At 55.5% G+C, this 22,038-nt stretch overlaps 1 protein-coding gene across 7 annotated transcripts in view; it reads right to left on the reverse strand.

Moving 5' to 3' along the window:
- Znf236 (zinc finger protein 236) overlaps positions 1-22,038 on the reverse strand; it is a 103,759-nt gene that overhangs the window by 10,862 nt on the left and 70,859 nt on the right. For all 7 annotated transcript variants that reach the window (XR_013154544.1, XR_013154543.1, XM_077105599.1 and 4 more), the window contains 2 exons: positions 5,813-5,944; positions 1,481-1,675 (listed from right to left, as the gene is read on the reverse strand). Coding sequence is in view for 5 of the 7 variants with exons in the window: in XM_077105599.1 (XP_076961714.1) it covers positions 1,481-1,675; positions 5,813-5,944 (327 nt within the window). In the remaining 2 variants the exon portion in view is untranslated. The remainder of the gene's footprint in view (positions 1-1,480; positions 1,676-5,812; positions 5,945-22,038) is intronic.

The raw sequence follows: 22,038 nt of genomic DNA on the forward strand, positions 1-22,038 counted from the left end.
TAGGAGTGAGGACATTCAGCTGCCAGGTGAGTTAGCCAGGGAAACCAGGTCAGAGCAAGGCTTCAAAGCCACTGTCACAGAAGCAGCAATCATCTGCCAGAGCCCGATTTCTCCAGAACAATAAGGAGTCCCCAGGAAAGACCCCTCAGGCAGAGTCAAGACTGACTACACATGACCTGCCTCTCACTGCCCTGCCCCATCTCCACCCAGCACGGCGAGGCGCGGCTTTCCAGGACGCTGGGCAGAGACGTGCTGCAGGTGGGATCCAGTATCCATGCAGCCATCGAGCCACAGCGAAGGTCACAGGCAGCCAGTCCCTTGAGAGGCCAGCGACGGCTGACGACACCAGACCCCGTTCTGCCTGTGCCTGCCTCCACAATTCCACCCTCAGGAAGATGTGGGCGGCAAGGAGCCCGCGCTGCAGCTGAGACCTCTGCCTTCTCCCTTTCCCAGCAGCACAACCACAGCACCAAGTGCAAACAGGTCCCTGGAGCCTGAGACCGGGCCACCTCCTCTGCTCTCATGCCACACCCCCTCCAGGCACCACTGCTGTGGTCCCGTCCCTGTGCACGCTGCCAAGTTTACTAACAGGGGATTTTTAGGACAACTTCAGGTTTATAGAAAAACGGGGCAGCGCCCCACAAACCCACCCCATGCCATTTTGAATCAGTACTGGGGTGTGGGTCACAGGAACCACAGTGTGGACACGCCGTCGACTCACGAGCTTTCCCTAAAGCCCACTTTCTGTCCCATGTCTGCTCAGGCCCCTCATGGCGGTCATAGGCTCTCAAGACTCTCCTTGTGTCTGAGGACCTCCAGCTGAGGGCTCAGGATGTCCCTCAACTGGGATTCGCTTAATGTTTTACTTGTGATTAGGCAGAGATGACAGGGTTCTGGAAGGTTGCAGCAAGGATGCACGTCGTGGGAGGTGTGGCCAAGGACGTGGACGCCAAGCACAGCAGAGCCAACCTAACCTGAACCCTGCACAGCGCCTCGGAGAGGAACGCCAGGGGGTTCGTGAGAAGCCCCTCCCCAGAGCCCTCCTCTTGCCTCCTACCTGCGAAAGCCTCCCTTGGACGTCCACCCTTCACCCCACCACCCCGCCCTGTGGCCGCGCAGCTCTTCACCTGTGCTGAGGGGCACCGCTGGTGAGCAGGCGCACACTTGCTCAGCCCAGCGGCACGCCCTGCCCAGCGCAGTCACCGGCTGCTCCAACTCCTGCCACACGCTGGCAGCTCTTCTCAGCCCTGAGACCGACAGGGGAGAGGGCATTCCAGCGCCTCCTCAGCCTGGCGGAGATGGACTGGAACTGCACACGAACACAGTCAGCTCTCTGTGCACAACACCTATTGGGACTAAGCACCCGGGCACACACACTCACGTCACTGTCCTTCTCATTGGAGAAAAATGGGAGAAGCGTGCTTATTTCCGCCAGTAGGACCCGTGTGTGCTGCCCACGGCTGCGGTCCCAGGGACATACCTTGAGGTGCGTGGCGCGCTTGAAGGCCTTCCTGCAGATGCGGCAGCCATGGATGCGCTCCCGGCCGTGCGCCTCCTTGCTGTGGTGCGCCAGCACGGCGGCCGAGGAGAAGGTGCGGGCACACTCCAGGCACTGGTGCGCCAGGCTGTCCTTCTCGGGCTGGCTGCCTGGGGCCAGAGTGGAGACATCGGCCACCTGTAGGAGTCAGGGCCTGTGACTGCCAGACACACAAGCAAGGCAACCCAGCAACCCACACCACACAGCGGCCATGCACCGCAGCCAGCTCCCGCCTGCCTCTGCACGGCTGCCTGGCACACTCGAATCCCCAGCCAAGGGCAGATCAGCTCCACCATCCTCTCTGGCCACCTGGGCCAGGCAGCCACCACACAAGCCCCTTCCTCAGCCTAGCGACGAGCAGTAAGGCACCTGACGCAGCACAGGTGAAGACCGGCTGAGCGATGCAGGGAGCCGGGACCCCACCTGGGCACAGGCACGGGCAGGCAGACATGCTGCCTGCAGGGAGAGCCACGGCCTGGGCACAGACCAGCCTCACGGCTTCGCAGCACGACTGCTTCAGCAGACAGCCTGACAGCCCTCGGGAAGGCTTCCAGCCTGTGGTGAAACAAGGCATTTCCCCCAAACGGGGGTCCCGGGCACCTTCATGGGTGAAGACCAGTGAGTGCAGAGGAGGCCCACTGCCACACCCCGACAGACACGGAGCTGGCAGGGACGAAGGGCTGTCAGCGCGCTGTCCTGGTTCACCTATGCTGGTTCACAGACATGGGACACAGGAAAACGGACCCTCATTAAAGAAACATGCTCCACAGCAGCAAAGGGCTCAAAGGTGCTCTGAGGTGGTTAATTCGTGTTATTAAAAAACAGACGGAGGGAGGAGGGAGCCAAACAGAGACACCACAAATGCATGGCAAGCCAGGCCTGGTCTACCTGTCTGTGAAGAAACCAATAAAAAGCCTGCATAGAGGCTAAAGACTCCTGTAAAAAATGACCTCCAAGCTGCTACTCTATAACTGCAGATAAAAACCCGCCACGTGGTTGGCAGAATCGGCACCCAGCGCCGAGCACTGCACAGAACCCAGAGCGGGCGGAGTGCCTGGCGTGTAGAGGGAGACACCAGCACCTGACCCACTTCATTCAGGAGAAACCGCCAGCGCAGTGGCACACGCCTGTGGCCCCAGCTCATCCGGAGGCTGAGGCAGGAGGACCTCAGTTCAAGGCCAGGTTTGTCATTGAGAAAGACCTTGTCTCAGAATAAAAACTAGAAAAGGCTGGAAGCCCCAGGGTAAAGCCCCAGGACTGGGGAAAACAGAGACTGACTGTAAAAACAGCTTCCACACCAGCCCTGGCCCACACCAACAGGCAGCAGGCCACCAGGGCGCAAGCACCCCAGGTCCTCACCCCACCTTGGGCCACAGGTGCCCGATGGCCTCGGAGGCACCTCCGCAGAGCTTGACCGACTCCACAGGGCGTGCAGGGCACCCGACAGCGCAGCGGGCTTGGGAGACACCTGCTGAAACCCCCTTGCCAGGAGGGGAAGGACACACGGACACAGCAAGTGTGACGAGATCTCACGTCACAGAGACACATGCCACTGGAGCCAGGCCTCATGCACTTCCAATCTGTGGGGGTGGTGTATGTGTTGTGTGTGTGTGATGTCTAGTGTGTGTGTATGGTGTTTAGTGTGCGTGTGGGGTGTGCGTGTGGTGTCTAGTGTGTGGTGTGTGTGTGTGTGTGGTGTCTAGTATGTGTATGTGGTGTGGGTGTGGGTGTGGTATGTGTGTGTGGTGTCTGGTATGTGTGTGTGGTGTGTGATGTGTGTCTGGTATGTGTATGTAGTGTGTGTGTGTGGAGGGTATGGTGTCTGGTATGTGTGTGTGGTGTCTGATATATATGTGTATGTGGTTTGTGTGTGTGGTTTGTGTGTGTGTGGTATGTGTGTGTGATGTCTGGTTTGTGTGTCTGGTATGTGTGTGGTGTGTGTATGTCGTGCATGGGTGTGGTGTCTGGTATGTATGTGGTATCTAGTATGTCTGGTGTGTGTGGGGTGTGTGTGTGGTATCTAGTATGTGTATGGGGGGGTGTGTGGGGGTGTGTCTGATATGTATGTGGTGTGTGTGTGTGGTGTCTAGTATGTGTGTGTATCTAGTATGTCTGGTGTGTGTGTTGGGGGGTGTGGTGTCTAGTATGTGTGTGGTGTATGTATGGGGGGGTGTCTGGTATGTGTATGTTGTGTGTGTGTGGTGTCTAGTGTACATGTGTGGTGTGTGTGTGGTGTCTAGTATGTGTATGTGGTGTGTGTGTGGTGTCTGGTGTGTGTGTGGTGTGTGTATGTGTGTGTGATGTCTGGTGTGTGTGTGTGGTGTGTGTGTGGTGTCTGGTATGTGTATGTGGTGTGTGTGTGTGGTGTCTAGTGTGTGTGGGGTGTGTGTGGTGTGTGTGTGGTGTGTGTGTGTGGTGCCTAGTATGTGTATGTGGTGTGTGTGTGTGTGGTGTCTGGTGTGTGTGTGGTGTGTGTGTGTGTGGTGTCTGGTGTGTGTGTGGTGTGTGTGTGTGTCTGGTGTGTGTGTGTGGTGTCTAGTATGTGTATGTGGTGTGTGTGTGTGTGGTGTGTGTGTGTGGTGTCTAGTATGTGTATGTGGTGTGTGTGTGTGTGGCGTGTGTATGTGGTGTGTGTGTGTGTGGTGTCTGGTGTGTGTGTGGTGTCTAGTGTATGTGTGGTGTCTGGTGTGTGTGTGGTGTGTGTGTGTGGTGTCTAGTATGTGTGTGTGGTGTGTGTGTGTGGTGTCTAGTATGTGTATGTGGTGTGTGTGTGTGGTGTCTGGTGTGTGTGTGGTGTGTGTGTGTGTGGTGTCTGGTGTGTGTGTGGTGTGTGTGTGTCTGGTGTGTGTGTGGTGTGTGTGTGTGTGGTGTCTGGTGTGTGTGTGGTGTGTGTGTGTGGTGTCTAGTATGTGTATGTGGTGTGTGTGTGTGGTGTCTGGTGTGTGTCTGGTGTGTGTGTGGTGTGTGTGTGTGTGGTGTCTGGTGTGTGTGTGGTGTGTGTGTGTGGTGTCTAGTATGTGTATGTGGTGTGTGTGTGTGGTGTCTGGTGTGTGTGTGGTGTGTGTGTGTGTGGTGTCTGGTGTGTGTGTGGTGTGTGTGTGTGGTGTCTGGTGTGTGTGTGGTGTGTGTGTGTCTGGTATGTGTGTGGTGTGTGTGTGTGGTGTCTAGTGTGTGTGTGGTGTCTGGTGTGTGTGTGGTGTGTGTGTGTGGTGTCTGGTGTGTGTGTGGTGTGTGTGTGTGGTGTCTAGTGTGTGTGTGTGTGGTATGTGTGTGGTGTGTCTGGTGTGTGTGTGGTGTCTGGTGTGTGTGTGGTGTGTGTGTGTGTGGTGTGTGTGTGGTGTGTGTATGGGTGGCGTATGTGTGGGATGTGCCTGTGTTGGGAGTGGAGGCCTTAAGGCAGAAGCGCGAGGTGCTTGGCCCTCAAGAGGAGAGGCCAGCAGGGGAACCCAGTGACCTCTCCGTCATGCTGTCAAAGGCCCAGGGCTGCCCAGCAGGAGCCAGGTGAGTGGAGCTGAAGGCCACCGCGTGCACCCGAGGCACAGCACCGATCTGCTGACCCTAGGTCTCCAACAACCTCACTCCCTACCAAACACTCCCCCTGGACCAGCTGAGCTCAGGGCCAGCAGCCTGGCACAAATGCCCAGAGCCTCACTCCTGCACTCGGTCACGGTGCGGAGCAAGGAAGCTCCAGATCCACCGGGCATCGACGCCACCCAAAGCCTTCCTGCAGCTTACTCCTGATCCCGCGGGTGCAACGTGGCAGGGGGCTGGGCACTGCACAGGCTTGAGGTGAGGACACGGGTCACACAGGCCAAGCGCCAGGAAGGGCCAGCCTCAGTATGGGCAGCAAATGTCCACAAGCAGCAATGTGGACACAGGGCGACGGGCCTTCAGGCAGGAGCAGGGGACCAGTGCCAGGTGAGAAAGCAGAGGCTCCTGCTGGATGAAGCCCTAGACTCACCAGCCGCCAGTTCTCAGGAAAAGTGGAGTGGAAGAGCAGAAATAGCCCCTGCAAGCCCTAAGGCAAGCCAGTGCTGCCTGAGCTCCTCAGTGGGCAGGCTGCAGGGGCGGGCTGGAGAGGGCCGCTTGTCCCCAAGGACACAATCAGGCTGGAGGTGCCAAACGAGTCTTACAAACAGCCCCAAGGACAGAACTGGCCTCCACCAGGCAACTCGCACACAGACCTGGGGCTCACGGACGCATGCCCCCTCAAGGTCAGACCAACCACATGGGCCACCCCGAGGTCCGTGCATGTGGATAAAAGGACATGCATACCTGGTAGGCAATCTCTTCACATGTGCCTGATGAAGACTGTGGGGTGTGGCTCACCAGTATGACTTGCGGTGAGCCCGCTCCACCTTGGCCCGAGAGAGATGGATCCGTGAGTAGCGCCGGGAACTGCTGACCCTGGCAAAGAATTGTGTTAACTTTAGAAGAATTGGTATTATTTTATTACTCATTCAGACCATTACCAAATAAGCAGAAATTCAAAAGACCTTTCTCGATGCAGCCACTGTGGAAAGAAGACTCACCAGACAACACAGTCATCGCAAAGAAACGAAACCTAGTCCACTGGACTCCTGTGGACAGAGGTCAGGGCAGCACTGGGACAGCCAAAGAGGGAACACAGTGCAGACGCCACCAACTGAGGAACACACGGACGCGTAAAGGCATATATGTGGTGGTGACAGTTTTGGGTCACAATGTTCCCCAGAGGCTCATGGACTGCATAAGGGCTTGGTCCCCAATGCAGCAACGTTACAAAGTACAGCTCAGGGAGCAGCTGGATCACAGGGATCTCCTCTCTCTCCACTGAGGGATTCTTAAGCAAATGGGCTCCTGGGAGGTGGTGGACACTGCCGCCCCTCCGCCACACTCTGTTTCCCAGCTGGGATGCGGTGAGCAGCTGTGCTTTGCCCCTCCCACAATGTCCATCACCAGCACTGCAACCTGAAAGCCAAAAGAAATCTGCCTTCTGTGAGTGGCTTTCCCAGGTGTTCTGTCGCAGTGACAGAGCATAACACAGGGGTCTCTCCACAGAACGGAACGTCACTGGACAGTAAAAAGACATGGAGCAATATGGAAGAACCTGGAAACCATGCAAACTGAAGAACAGCGTCACACAAGCCCGCCTGCCCTAGGATTCCACAAGTGATCAACAGGTAGAAACGGAGGAGCCAAATGGCTACCAGGGGAGAGGGATAGGAGAGGGCTGGGCAGCCTGGCAGGGAGAGCAGGGCGTGAAGGACAGTGCACCAGGCTGCTGGGGGTGGAAGTGTTCTCCACCTAGACCAATGATGATGCCCACGTGTGCTGCTCCCTGTCGAGGGGCATCCCAACTGGTTGCTGAGAGGATCTACTACACACAGATGAGCAGTGAGCATCCCGACACCTATGTCTTTGGAACCTGGGCAGATTTCTTCTTCTAAACCAGGTCTTCGTAACTATTAGTTGACGGGGGACAGCGTGACACAGGGGTGTGAGACAGAATGTGCAATGATCAAGGGGAGACATCGTGTTTCCTCCTCCTGAGAACCCTAGAATTCCCCTCTCCCAGTGCTTGATGACCCAGGCCCACATGTCACCTCAGGTGACACAGGGTGTTCTTTTTCATGGTTACAGGGTGGAATTCAGCTAGGCAAAAGCTGTCCGTTATATAAGTGGGTAGACCCAGTGGAATGCCAGTAATACTGCAATTTAAGTATTGACTAACAACCTACACAAAAAAATGCATGTTCCTTTGTTTTCAGAAAAAGATTCAATTTTGCTATCACACACAAAATGGCTGATCTCTGTGAAACCAGCACCTTTAGCTATGAGAGTAGAGATAGTTGTGGGGAAGAACACTACAGAAGGCAACAGCAGCTGGAATGGCCCCAAGCACTAAATGTCTGACTGACACAGTAACCCAGGGCAGCCTAAAGGGCCTCACACTGCACATGTCTGACTGACACAGTAACCCAGGGAGCCTGAAGGGCCTCACACACTGCACATGTCTGACTGACACAGTAACCCAGGGCAGCCTGAAGGGCCTCACACACTGCACATGTATGACTGACACAGTAACCCAGGGCAGCCTAAAGGGCCTCACACTGCACATGTCTGACTGACACAGTAACCCAGGGAGCCTGAATGTCCTCACACACTGCACATGTCTGACTGACACAGTAACCCAGGACAGCCTGAATGTCCTCACACACTGCACATGTCTGACTGACACAGTAACCCAGGGAGCCTGAAGGGCCTCACACACTGTACATGTCTGACTGACACAGTAACCCAGGGAGCCTGAAGGGCCTCACACACTGCACATGTCTGACTGACACAGTAACCCAGGGCAGCCTGAAGGGCCTCACACACTGCACATGTATGACTGACACAGTAACCCAGGGAGCCTGAAGTGCCTCACACACTGCACATGTCTGACTGACACAGTAACCCAGGGAGCCTGAAGGGCCTCACACACTGCACATGTCTGACTGACACAGTAACCCAGGACAGCCTGAAGGGCCTCACACACTGTACATGTCTGACTGACACAGTAACCCAGGACAGCCTGAAGGGCCTCACACACTGTACATGTCTGACTGACACAGTGACCCAGGACACCCTGAAGGGCCTCACACACTGCACATGTCTGACTGACACAGTGACCCAGGACACCCTGAAGGGCCTCACACACTGTACATGTCTGACTGACACAGTGACCCAGGACAGCCTGAAGGGCCTCACACACTGTACATGTCTGACTGACACAGTGACCCAGGACAGCCTGAAGGGCCTCACACACTGTACATGTCTGACTGACAACGTGACCCAGGACAGCCTGAAGGGCCTCACACACTGTACATGTCTGACTGACACAGTAACCAAGGACAGCCTGAAGGGCCTCACACACTGCACATGTCTGACTGACACAGTAACCCAGGACAGCCTGAATGTCCTCACACACTGCACATGTCTGACTGACACAGTAACCCAGGACAGCCTGAATGTCCTCACACACTGCACATGTCTGACTGACACAGTAACCCAGGACAGCCTGAAGGTCCTCACACACTGCACATGTCTGACTGACACAGTGACCCAGGACAGCCTGAAGGGCCTCACACACTGTACATGTCTGACTGACACAGTAACCCAGGACAGCCTGAAGGGCCTCACACACTGCACATGTCTGACTGACACAGTAACCCAGGACAGCCTGAAGGGCCTCACACACTGCACATGTCTGACTGACACAGTAACCCAGGACAGCCTGAATGTCCTCACACACTGCACATGTCTGACTGACACAGTAACCCAGGACAGCCTGAATGTCCTCACACACTGCACATGTCTGACTGACACAGTAACCCAGGGAGCCTGAAGGGCCTCACACACTGCACATGTCTGACTGACACAGTAACCCAGGACAGCCTGAATGTCCTCACACACTGCACATGTTTGACTGACACAGTAACCCAGGGCAGCCAGAAGGGCCTCACACACTGCACATGTCTGACTGACACAGTAACCCAGGGAGCCGGAAGGGCCTCACACACTGCACATGTCTGACTGACACAGTAACCCAGGACAGCCTGAAGGGCCTCACACACTGCACATGTCTGACTGACACAGTAACCCAGGACAGCCTGAAGGGCCTCACACACTGCACATGTCTGACTGACACAGTAACCCAGGGCAGCCTGAAGGGCCTCACACACTGCACATGTCTGACTGACACAGTAACCCAGGGAGCCTGAAGGGCCTCACACACTGCACATGTCTGACTGACACAGTAACCCAGGACAGCCTGAAGGGCCTCACACACTGTACATGTCTGACTGACACAGTAACCCAGGACAGCCTGAAGGGCCTCACACACTGCACATGTCTGACTGACACAATGACCCAGGACAGCCTGAAGGGCCTCACACACTGCACATGTCTGACTGACACAGTGACCCAGGACAGCCTGAAGGGCCTCACACACTGTACATGTCTGACTGACACAGTGACCCAGGACAGCCTGAAGGGCCTCACACACTGTACATGTCTGACTGACACAGTGACCCAGGGCAGCCTGAAGGGCCTCACACACTGTACATGTCTGACTGACACAGTGACCCAGGACAGCCTGAAGGGCCTCACACACTGTACATGTCTGACTGACACAGTAACCCAGGACAGCCTGAAGGGCCTCACACACTGCACATGTCTGACTGACACAGTAACCCAGGACAGCCTGAAGGGCTTCACACACTGCACATGTCTGACTGACACAGTAACCCAGGGCAGCCTGAAGGGCCTCACACACTGCACATGTCTGACTGACACAGTAACCCAGGGAGCCTGAAGGGCCTCACACACTGCACATGTCTGACTGACACAGTAACCCAGGACAGCCTGAAGGGCCTCACACACTGTACATGTCTGACTGACACAGTAACCCAGGACAGCCTGAAGGGCCTCACACACTGCACATGTCTGACTGACACAGTGACCCAGGACAGCCTGAAGGGCCTCACACACTGCACATGTCTGACTGACACAGTGACCCAGGACAGCCTGAAGGGCCTCACACACTGTACATGTCTGACTGACACAGTGACCCAGGACAGCCTGAAGGGCCTCACACACTGTACATGTCTGACTGACACAGTGACCCAGGACAGCCTGAAGGGCCTCACACACTGTACATGTCTGACTGACAACGTGACCCAGGACAGCCTGAAGGGCCTCACACACTGCACATGTCTGACTGACACAGTAACCCAGGGCAGCCTGAAGGGCCTCACACACTGCACATGTCTGACTAACACAGTAACCCAGGGCAGCCTGAAGGGCCTCACACACTGCACATGTCTGACTGACACAGTAACCCAGGACAGCCTGAAGGGCCTCACACACTGCACATGTCTGACTGACACAGTAACCCAGGACAGCCTAAAGGGCCTCACACTGCACATGTCTGACTGACACAGTAACCCAGGACAGCCTGAATGTCCTCACACACTGCACATGTCTGACTGACACAGTAACCCAGGACAGCCTGAAGGGCCTCACACACTGCACATGTCTGACTGACACAGTAACCCAGGGAGCCTGAAGGGCCTCACACACTGCACATGTGTGACTGACACAGTAACCCAGGACAGCTGAAGGGCCTCACACACTGCACATGTCTGACTGACACAGTAACCCAGGGCAGCCTGAAGGGCCTCACACACTGCACATGACTGACTGACACAGTAACCCAGGGAGCCTGAAGGGCCTCACACACTGCACATGTCTGACTGACACAGTAACCCAGGACAGCCTGAAGGGCCTCACACACTGCACATGTCTGACTGACACAGTAACCCAACAGCCTGAAGGGCCTCACACACTGCACATGTCTGACTGACACAGTGACCCAGGGAGCCTGAATGTCCTCACACACTGTACATGTCTGACTGACACAGTAACCCAGGGAGCCTGAAGGGCCTCACACACTGCACATGTCTGACTGACACAGTAAGCCAGGGCAGCCAGTAGGGCCTCACACACTGCACATGTCTGACTGACACAGTAACCCAGGAAGCCTGAATGGCCTCACACACTGCACATGTCTGACTGACACAGTAAGCCAGGGCAGCCAGAAGGGCCTCACACTGCACATGTCTGACTGACACAGTAACCCACGGAGCCTGAATGGCCTCACACTGCACATGTCTGACTGACACAGTAACCCAGGACAGCCTGAAGGGCCTCACACACTGCACATGTCTGACTGATACAGTAACCCAGGACAGCCTGAAGGGCCTCACACACTGCACATGTCTGACTGACACAGTAACCCAGGGCAGCCTGAATGTCCTCACACACTGCACATGTCTGACTGACACAGTAACCCAGGACAGCCTGAAGGGCCTCATACACTGCACATGTCTGACTGACACAGTGACCCAGGGCAGCCTGAAGGGCCTCACACACTGCACATGTCTGACTGACACAGTGACCCAGGGAGCCTGAATGGCCTCACACACTGCACATGTCTGACTGACACAGTAACCCAGGGAGCCTGAAGGGCCTCACACACTGCACATGTCTGACTGACACAGTAACCCAGGGAGCCTGAATGTCCTCACACACTGCACATGTCTGACTGACACATAACCCAGGGAGCCTGAAGGGCCTCACACACTGCACATGTCTGACTGACACAGTAACCCAGGACAGCCTGAAGGGCCTCACACACTGCACGTCTGACTGACACAGTAACCCAGGGCAGCCTGAAGGGCCTCACACACTGTACATGTCTGACTGACACAGTGACCCAGGGCAGCCAGAAGGGCCTCACACACTGCACATGTCTGACTGACACAGTAACCCAGGGCAGCCTGAATGGCCTCACACACTGCACATGTCTGACTGACACAGTAACCGAGGGCAGCCTGAAGGGCCTCACACACTGTACATGTCTGACTGTCAGTGTAACCCAGGGCAGCCTGAATGGCCTCACACACTGCACATGTCTGACTGACACAGTAACCCAGGGCAGCCTGAAGGGCCTCACACACTGCACATGTCTGACTGACACAGTAACCCAGGGAGCCTGAATGTCCTCACACACTGCACATGTCTGACTGACACAGTAACCCAGGGCAGCCTGAAGGGCCTCACACAATGTACATGTCTGACTGATACAGTGACCCAGGACAGCGTGAATGTCCTCACACACTGCACATGTCTGACTGACACAGTGACCCAGGGCAGCCTGAAGGGCCTCACACACTGCACATGTCTGACTGACACAGTGACCCAGGGCAGCCTGAATGTCCTCACACACTGCACATGTCTGACTGACACAGTAACCCAGGACAGCCTGAAGGGCCTCACACACTGCACATGTCTGACTGACACAGTAACCCAGGGCAGCCAGAAGGGCCTCACACACTGTACATGTCTGACTGACACAGTAAACCAGGGAGACTGAAGGGCCTCACACACTGTACATGTCTGACTGACACAGTAACCCAGGGCAGCCAGAAGGGCCTCACACACTGCACATGTCTGACTGACACAGTAACCCAGGACAGCCTGAATGGCCTCACACACTGCACATGTCTGACTGACACAGTAACCCAGGGAGCCTGAATGGCCTCACACACTGCACATGTCTGACTGACACAGTAACCCAGGACAGCCTGAAGGGCCTCACACACTGCACATGTCTGACTGACACAGTAACCCAGGACAGCCTGAAGGGCCTCACACACTGCACATGTCTGACTGACACAGTGACCCAGGGAGACTGAATGTCCTCACACACTGCACATGTCGGACTGACACAGTAACCCAGGACAGCCTGAATGTCCTCACACACTGCACATGTCTGACTGACACAGTTACCCAGGACAGCCTGAAGGGCCTCACACACTGCACATGTCTGACTGACACAGTGACCCAGGGAGCCTGAAGGGCCTCACACACTGCACATGTCTGACTGACATAGTAACCCAGGGAGCCTGAATGTCCTCACACACTGTACATGTCTGACTGACACAGTAACCCAGGACAGCCTGAAGGGCCTCACACACTGCACATGTCTGACTGACACAGTAACCCAGGACAGCCTGAAGGGCCTCACACACTGTACATGTCTGACTGACACAGTGACCCAGGGCAGCCTGAAGGGCCTCACACACTGCACATGTCTGACTGACACAGTAACCCAGGGCAGCCTGAATGTCCTCACACACTGCACATGTCTGACTGACACAGTAACCCAGGACAGCCTGAAGGGCCTCACACACTGCACATGTCTGACTGATACAGTAACCCAGGACAGCCTGAAGGGCCTCACACACTGCACATGTCTGACTGACACAGTAACCCAGGGCAGCCTGAATGTCCTCACACACTGCACATGTCTGACTGACACAGTAACCCAGGACAGCCTGAAGGGCCTCATACACTGCACATGTCTGACTGACACAGTGACCCAGGGCAGCCTGAAGGGCCTCACACACTGCACATGTCTGACTGACACAGTGACCCAGGGAGCCTGAATGGCCTCACACACTGCACATGTCTGACTGACACAGTAACCCAGGGAGCCTGAAGGGCCTCACACACTGCACATGTCTGACTGACACAGTAACCCAGGGAGCCTGAATGTCCTCACACACTGCACATGTCTGACTGACACATAACCCAGGGAGCCTGAAGGGCCTCACACACTGCACATGTCTGACTGACACAGTAACCCAGGACAGCCTGAAGGGCCTCACACACTGCACGTCTGACTGACACAGTAACCCAGGGCAGCCTGAAGGGCCTCACACACTGTACATGTCTGACTGACACAGTGACCCAGGGCAGCCAGAAGGGCCTCACACACTGCACATGTCTGACTGACACAGTAACCCAGGGCAGCCTGAAGGGCCTCACACACTGTACATGTCTGACTGTCAGTGTAACCCAGGGCAGCCTGAATGGCCTCACACACTGCACATGTCTGACTGACACAGTAACCCAGGGCAGCCTGAAGGGCCTCACACACTGCACATGTCTGACTGACACAGTAACCCAGGGAGCCTGAATGTCCTCACACACTGCACATGTCTGACTGACACAGTAACCCAGGGCAGCCTGAAGGGCCTCACACAATGTACATGTCTGACTGACACAGTGACCCAGGACAGCGTGAATGTCCTCACACACTGCACATGTCTGACTGACACAGTGACCCAGGGCAGCCTGAAGGGCCTCACACACTGCACATGTCTGACTGACACAGTGACCCAGGGCAGCCTGAATGTCCTCACACACTGCACATGTCTGACTGACACAGTAACCCAGGACAGCCTGAAGGGCCTCACACACTGCACATGTCTGACTGACACAGTAACCCAGGGCAGCCAGAAGGGCCTCACACACTGTACATGTCTGACTGACACAGTAAACCAGGGAGACTGAAGGGCCTCACACACTGTACATGTCTGACTGACACAGTAACCCAGGGCAGCCAGAAGGGCCTCACACACTGCACATGTCTGACTGACACAGTAACCCAGGACAGCCTGAATGGCCTCACACACTGCACATGTCTGACTGACACAGTAACCCAGGGAGCCTGAATGGCCTCACACACTGCACATGTCTGACTGACACAGTAACCCAGGACAGCCTGAAGGGCCTCACACACTGCACATGTCTGACTGACACAGTAACCCAGGACAGCCTGAAGGGCCTCACACACTGTACATGTCTGACTGACACAGTAACCCAGGACAGCCTGAAGGGCCTCACACACTGCACATGTCTGACTGACACAGTAACCCAGGGAGCCTGAAGGGCCTCACACACTGCACATGTCTGACTGACACAGTAACCCAGGGCAGCCTGAAGGGCCTCACACACTGTACATGTCTGACTGACACAGTAACCCAGGGAGCCTGAAGGGCCTCACACACTGCACATGTCTGACTGACACAGTGACCCAGGGAGACTGAATGTCCTCACACACTGCACATGTCGGACTGACACAGTAACCCAGGACAGCCTGAATGTCCTCACACACTGCACATGTCTGACTGACACAGTTACCCAGGACAGCCTGAAGGGCCTCACACACTGCACATGTCTGACTGACACAGTGACCCAGGGAGCCTGAAGGGCCTCACACACTGCACATGTCTGACTGACATAGTAACCCAGGGAGCCTGAATGTCCTCACACACTGTACATGTCTGACTGACACAGTAACCCAGGACAGCCTGAAGGGCCTCACACACTGCACATGTCTGACTGACACAGTAACCCAGGACAGCCTGAAGGGCCTCACACACTGTACATGTCTGACTGACACAGTGACCCAGGGCAGCCTGAAGGGCCTCACACACTGCACATGTCTGACTGACACAGTAACCCAGGGCAGCCTAAAGGGACTCACACTGCACATGTCTGACTGACACAGTAACCCAGGGCAGCCTGAAGGGCCTCACACACTGCACATGTCTGACAGACACAGTAACCCAGGGCAGCCTGAAGGGCCTCACACACTGCACATGTCTGACTGACACAGTAACCCAGGACAGCCTGAAGGGCCTCACACACTGCACATGTCTGACTGACACAGTAACCCAGGGCAGCCTAAAGGGCCTCACACTGCACATGTCTGACTGACACAGTAACCCAGGACAGCCTGAATGTCCTCACACACTGCACATGTCTGACTGACACAGTAACCCAGGACAGCCTGAAGGGCCTCACACACTGCACATGTCTGACTGACACAGTAACCCAGGGAGCCTGAAGGGCCTCACACACTGCACATGTGTGACTGACACAGTAACCCAGGACAGCTGAAGGGCCTCACACACTGCACATGTATGACTGACACAGTAACCCAGGGAGCCTGAAGGGCCTCACACACTGCACATGTCTGACTGACACAGTAACCCAGGACAGCTGAAGGGCCTCACACACTGCACATGTCTGACTGACACAGTAACCCAGGACAGCCTGAATGTCCTCACACACTGCACATGTCTGACTGACACAGTAACCCAGGGAGCCTGAATGTCCTCACACACTGTACATGTCTGACTGACACAGTAACCCAGGACAGCCTGAAGGGCCTCACACACTGCACATGTCTGACTGACACAGTAACCCAGGACAGCCTGAAGGGCCTCACACACTGTACATGTCCTACTGACACAGTGACCCAGGGCAGCCTGAAGGGCCTCACACACTGCACATGTCTGACTGACACAGTAACCGAGGGCAGCCTAAAGGGACTCACACTGCACATGTCTGACTGACACAGTAACCCAGGGCAGCCTGAAGGGCCTCACACACTGCACATGTCTGACAGACACAGTAACCCAGGGCAGCTTGAAGGGCCTCACACACTGCACATGTCTGACTGACACAGTAACCCAGGGCAGCCTGAAGGGCCTCACACACTGCACATGTCTGACTGACACAGTAACCCAGGGCAGCCTAAAGGGCCTCACACTGCACATGTCTGACTGACACAGTAACCCAGGGAGCCTGAAGGGCCTCACACACTGTACATGTCTGACTGAAACAGTAACCCAGGGAGCCTGAAGAGCCTCACACACTGCACATGTCTGACACAGTAACCCAGGGAGCCTGAAGGGCCTCACACTGCACATGTCTGACTGACACAGTAACCCAGGGAGCCTGAAGGGCCTCACACACTGCACATGTCTGACTGACACAGTAACCCAGGGAGCCTGAAGGGCCTCACACACTGCACATGTCTGACTGAAACAGTAACCCAGGGAGCCTGAAGGGCCTCACACACTGCACATGTCTGACTGACACAGTAACCCAGGGAGCCTGAAGGGCCTCACACTGCACATGTCTGACTGACACAGTAACCCACGGCAGCCTGAAGGGCCTCACACACTGCACATGTCTGACTGACACAGTAACCCAGGAGAGCCTGAAGGGCCTCACACACTGTACATGTCTGACTGACACAGTGACCCAGGGCAGCCTGAAGGGCCTCACACACTGCACATGTCTGACTGACACAGTGACCCAGGACAGCCTGAATGTCCTCACACACTGCACATGTCTGACTGACACAGTAACCCAGAACAGCCTGAATGTCCTCACACACTGCACATGTCTGACTGACACAGTAACCCAGGGAGCCTGAAGGGCCTCACACACTGCACATATCTGACTGAAACAGTAACCCAGGACAGCCTTAATGTCCTCACACACTGCAAATGTCTGACTGACACAGTGACCCAGGGAGCCTGAAGGGCCTCACACACTGCACATGTCTGACTGACACAGTAACCCAGGACAGCCTGAATGTCCTCACACTGCACATGTCTGACTGACACAGTAACCCAGGACAGCCTGAAGGGCCTCACACACTGCACATGTCTGACTGACACAGTAACCCAGGGCAGCCTGAAGGGCCTCACACACTGCACATGACTGACTGACACAGTAACCCAGGGAGCCTGAAGGGCCTCACACACTGCACATGTCTGACTGACACAGTAACCCAGGACAGCCTGAAGGGCCTCACACACTGCACATGTCTGACTGACACAGTAACCCAGGGAGCCTGAATGTCCTCACACACTGCACATGTCTGATTGACACAGTGACCCAGGGCAGCCTGAAGGGCCTCACACACTGCACATGTCTGACTGACACAGTAACCCAGACAGCCTGAAGGGCCTCACACACTGCACATGTCTGACTGACACAGTGACCCAGGGAGCATGAATGTCCTCACACACTGTACATGTCTGACTGACACAGTAAGCCAGGGCAGCCAGAAGGGCCTCACACTGCACATGTCTGACTGACACAGTAACCCACGGAGCCTGAATGGCCTCACACTGCACATGTCTGACTGACACAGTAACCCAGGACAGCCTGAAGGGCCTCACACACTGCACATGTCTGACTGATACAGTAACCCAGGACAGCCTGAAGGGCCTCACACACTGCACATGTCTGACTGACACAGTAACCCAGGGAAGCCTGAAGGGCCTCACACACTGCACATGTCTGACTGACACAGTAACCCAGGACAGCCTGAAGGGCCTCACACAAGTACATGTCTGACTGACACAGTAACCCAGGGAGCCTGAATGTCCTCACACACTGCACATGTCTGACTGACACATAACCCAGGGAGCCTGAAGGGCCTCACACACTGCACATGTCTGACTGACACAGTAACCCAGGGAGCCTGAATGGTCTCACACACTGCACATGTCTCACTGACACAGTAAGCCAGGGCAGCCAGAAGGGATTCACACTGCACATGTCTGACTGACACAGTAACCCAGGGAGCCTAAAGGGCCTCACACACTGCACATGTCTGACTGACACAGTAACCCAGGACAGCCTGAAGGGCCTCACACACTGCACATGTCTGACTGACACAGTAACCCAGGACAGCCTGAAGGGCCTCACACAAGTACATGTCTGACTGACACAGTAACCCAGGGAGCCTGAATGGTCTCACACACTGCACATGTCTGACTAACACAGTAACCCAGGGAGCCTGAAGGGCCTCAGACAACTGTCCATGTCTGACTGACACAGTAACCCAGGGCAGCCTGAAGGGCCTCACACACTGCACATGTCTGACTGACACAGTAACCCAGGGAGCCTGAAGGGCCTCACACACTGCACATGTCTGACTGACACAGTAACCCAGGACAGCTGAAGGGCCTCACACACTGCACATGTCTGACTGACACAGTAACCCAGGGAGCCTGAAGGGCCTCACACACTGCACATGTCTGACTGACACAGTAACCCAGGACAGCTGAAGGGCCTCACACACTGCACATGTCTGACTGACACAGTAACCCAGGACAGCCTGAATGTCCTCACACACTGCACATGTCTGACTGACACAGTAACCCAGGACAGCCTGAAGGGCCTCACACAAGTACATGTCTGACTGACACAGTAACCCAGGGAGCCTGAATGGTCTCACACACTGCACATGTCTGACTAACACAGTAACCCAGGGAGCCTGAAGGGCCTCAGACAACTGTCCATGTCTGACTGACACAGTAACCCAGGGCAGCCTGAAGGGCCTCACACACTGCACATGTCTGACTGACACAGTAACCCAGGGAGCCTGAAGGGCCTCACACACTGCACATGTCTGACTGACACAGTAACCCAGGACAGCTGAAGGGCCTCACACACTGCACATGTCTGACTGACACAGTAACCCAGGGAGCCTGAAGGGCCTCACACACTGCACATGTCTGACTGACACAGTAACCCAGGACAGCTGAAGGGCCTCACACACTGCACATGTCTGACTGACACAGTAACCCAGGACAGCCTGAATGTCCTCACACACTGCACATGTCTGACTGACACAGTAACCCAGGACAGCCTGAAGGGCCTCACACTGCACATGTCTGACTGACACAGTAACCCAGTGAGCCTGAAGGGCCTCACACACTGCACATGTCTGACTGAAACAGTAACCCAGGGAGCCTGAAGGGCCTCACACACTGCACATGTCTGACTGACACAGTAACCCAGGGAGCCTGAAGGGCCTCACACTGCACATGTCTGACTGACACAGTAACCCAGGGAGCCTGAAGGGCCTCACACACTGCACATGTCTGACTGACACAGTAACCCAGGGAGCCTGAAGGGCCTCACACACTGCACATGTCTGACTGACACAGTAACCCAGGGAGCCTGAAGGGCCTCACACTGCACATGTCTGACTGACACAGTAACCCACGGCAGCCTGAAGGGCCTCACACACTGCACATGTCTGACTGACACAGTAACCCAGGAGAGCCTGAAGGGCCTCACACACTGTACATGTCTGACTGACATAGTGACCCAGGGCAGCCTGAAGGGCCTCACACACTGCACATGTCTGACTGACACAGTGACCCAGGACAGCCTGAATGTCCTCACACACTGCACATGTCTGACTGACACAGTAACCCAGGGAGCCTGAATGTCCTCACACACTGTACATGTCTGACTGATACAGTAACCCAGGGAGCCTGAAGGGCCTCACACACTGCACATGTCTGACTGATACAGTAACCCAGGACAGCCTGAAGGGCCTCACACACTGCCCATGTCTGACTGATACAGTAACCCAGGGAGCCTGAAGGGCCTCACACACTGCACATGTCTGACTGACACAGTAACCCAGGGAGCCTGAATGTCCTCACACACTGCACATGTCTGACTGACACAGTAACCCAGGGAGCCTGAAGGGCCTCACACACTGCACATGTCGGACTGACACAGTAACCCAGGGAGCCTGAATGTCCTCACACACTGCACATGTCTGACTGACACAGTAACCCAGGGAGCCTGAAGGGCCTCACACACTGTACATGTCTGACTGACACAGTAACCCAGGACAGCCTGAAGGGCCTCACACACTGCACATGTCTGACTGACACAGTAACCCAGGACAGCCTGAATGTCCTCACACACTGCACATGTCTGACTGACACAGTAACCCAGGGAGCCTGAAGGGCCTCACACACTGCACATGTCTGACTGACACAGTGACCCAGGACAGCCTGAATGTCCTCACACACTGCACATGTCTGACTGACACAGTAACCCAGGGAGCCTGAATGTCCTCACACACTGCACATGTCTGACTGACACAGTAACCCAGGGAGCCTGAAGGGCCTCACACACTGCACATGTCTGACTGACACAGTATCCCAGGACAGCGTGAATGGCCTCACACACTGCACATGTCTGACTGACACAGTAACCCAGGGCAGCCTGAAGGGCCACACACACTGCACATGTCTGACTGATACAGTAACCCAGGGAGCCTGAATGTCCTCACACACTGCACATGTCTGACTGACACAGTAACCCAGGGCAGCCTGAAGGGCCTCACACACTGCACATGTCTGACTGATACAGTAACCCAGGGAGCCTGAAGGGCCTCACACTGCACATGTCTGACTGACACAGTAACCCAGGAGAGCCTGAATGGCCTCACACACTGTACATGTCTGACTGACACAGTAACCCAGGGAGCCTGAATGTCCTCACACACTGTACATGTCTGACTGACACAGTAACCTAGGGAGCCTGAATGTCCTCACACACTGCACATGTCTGACTGATACAGTAACCCAGGGAGCCTGAAGGGCCTCATACACTGCACATGTCTGACTGACACAGTAACCCAGGGCAGCCTGAAGGGCCTCACACACTGCACATGTCTGACTGATACAGTAACCCAGGGCAGCCTGAATGGCCTCACACACTGCACATGTCTGACTGACACAGTAAGCCAGGGCAGCCAGAAGGGATACACACTGCACATGTCTGACTGACACAGTAACCCAGGGCAGCCTGAATGGCCTCACACACTGCACATGTCTGACTGACACAGTAACCCAGGACAGCCTGAAGGGCCTCACACACTGCACATGTCTGACTGACACAGTAACCCAGGGCAGCCTGAAGGGCCTCACACACTGTACATGTCTGACTGACACAGTAACCCAGGACAGCCTGAATGTCCTCACACACTGCACATGTCTGACTCACACAGTAACCCAGGGAGCCCGAAGGGCCTCACACACTGCACATGTCTGACTGAAACAGTAACCCAGGGAGCCTGAAGGGCCTCACACACTGCACATGTCTGACTGACACAGTAACCCAGGGCAGCCTGAAGGGCCTCACACACTGTACATGTCTGACTGACACAGTAACCCAGGACAGGCTGAAGGGCCTCACACACTGCACATGTCTGACTGACACAGTAACCCAGGGAGCCTGAATGTCCTCACACACTGCACATGTCTGACTGACACAGTAACCCAGGGCAGCCTGAAGGGCCTCACACACTGCACATGTCTGACTGATACAGTAACCCAGGGCAGCCTGAATGGCCTCACACACTGCACATGTCTGACTGACACAGTAAACCAGGGCAGCCAGAAGGGATACACACTGCACGTCTGACTGACACAGTAACCCAGGGC

Source organism: Callospermophilus lateralis, chromosome 17 (genome assembly GCF_048772815.1).
Source record: "Callospermophilus lateralis isolate mCalLat2 chromosome 17, mCalLat2.hap1, whole genome shotgun sequence".
Taxonomy (NCBI): domain Eukaryota; kingdom Metazoa; phylum Chordata; class Mammalia; order Rodentia; family Sciuridae; genus Callospermophilus; species Callospermophilus lateralis.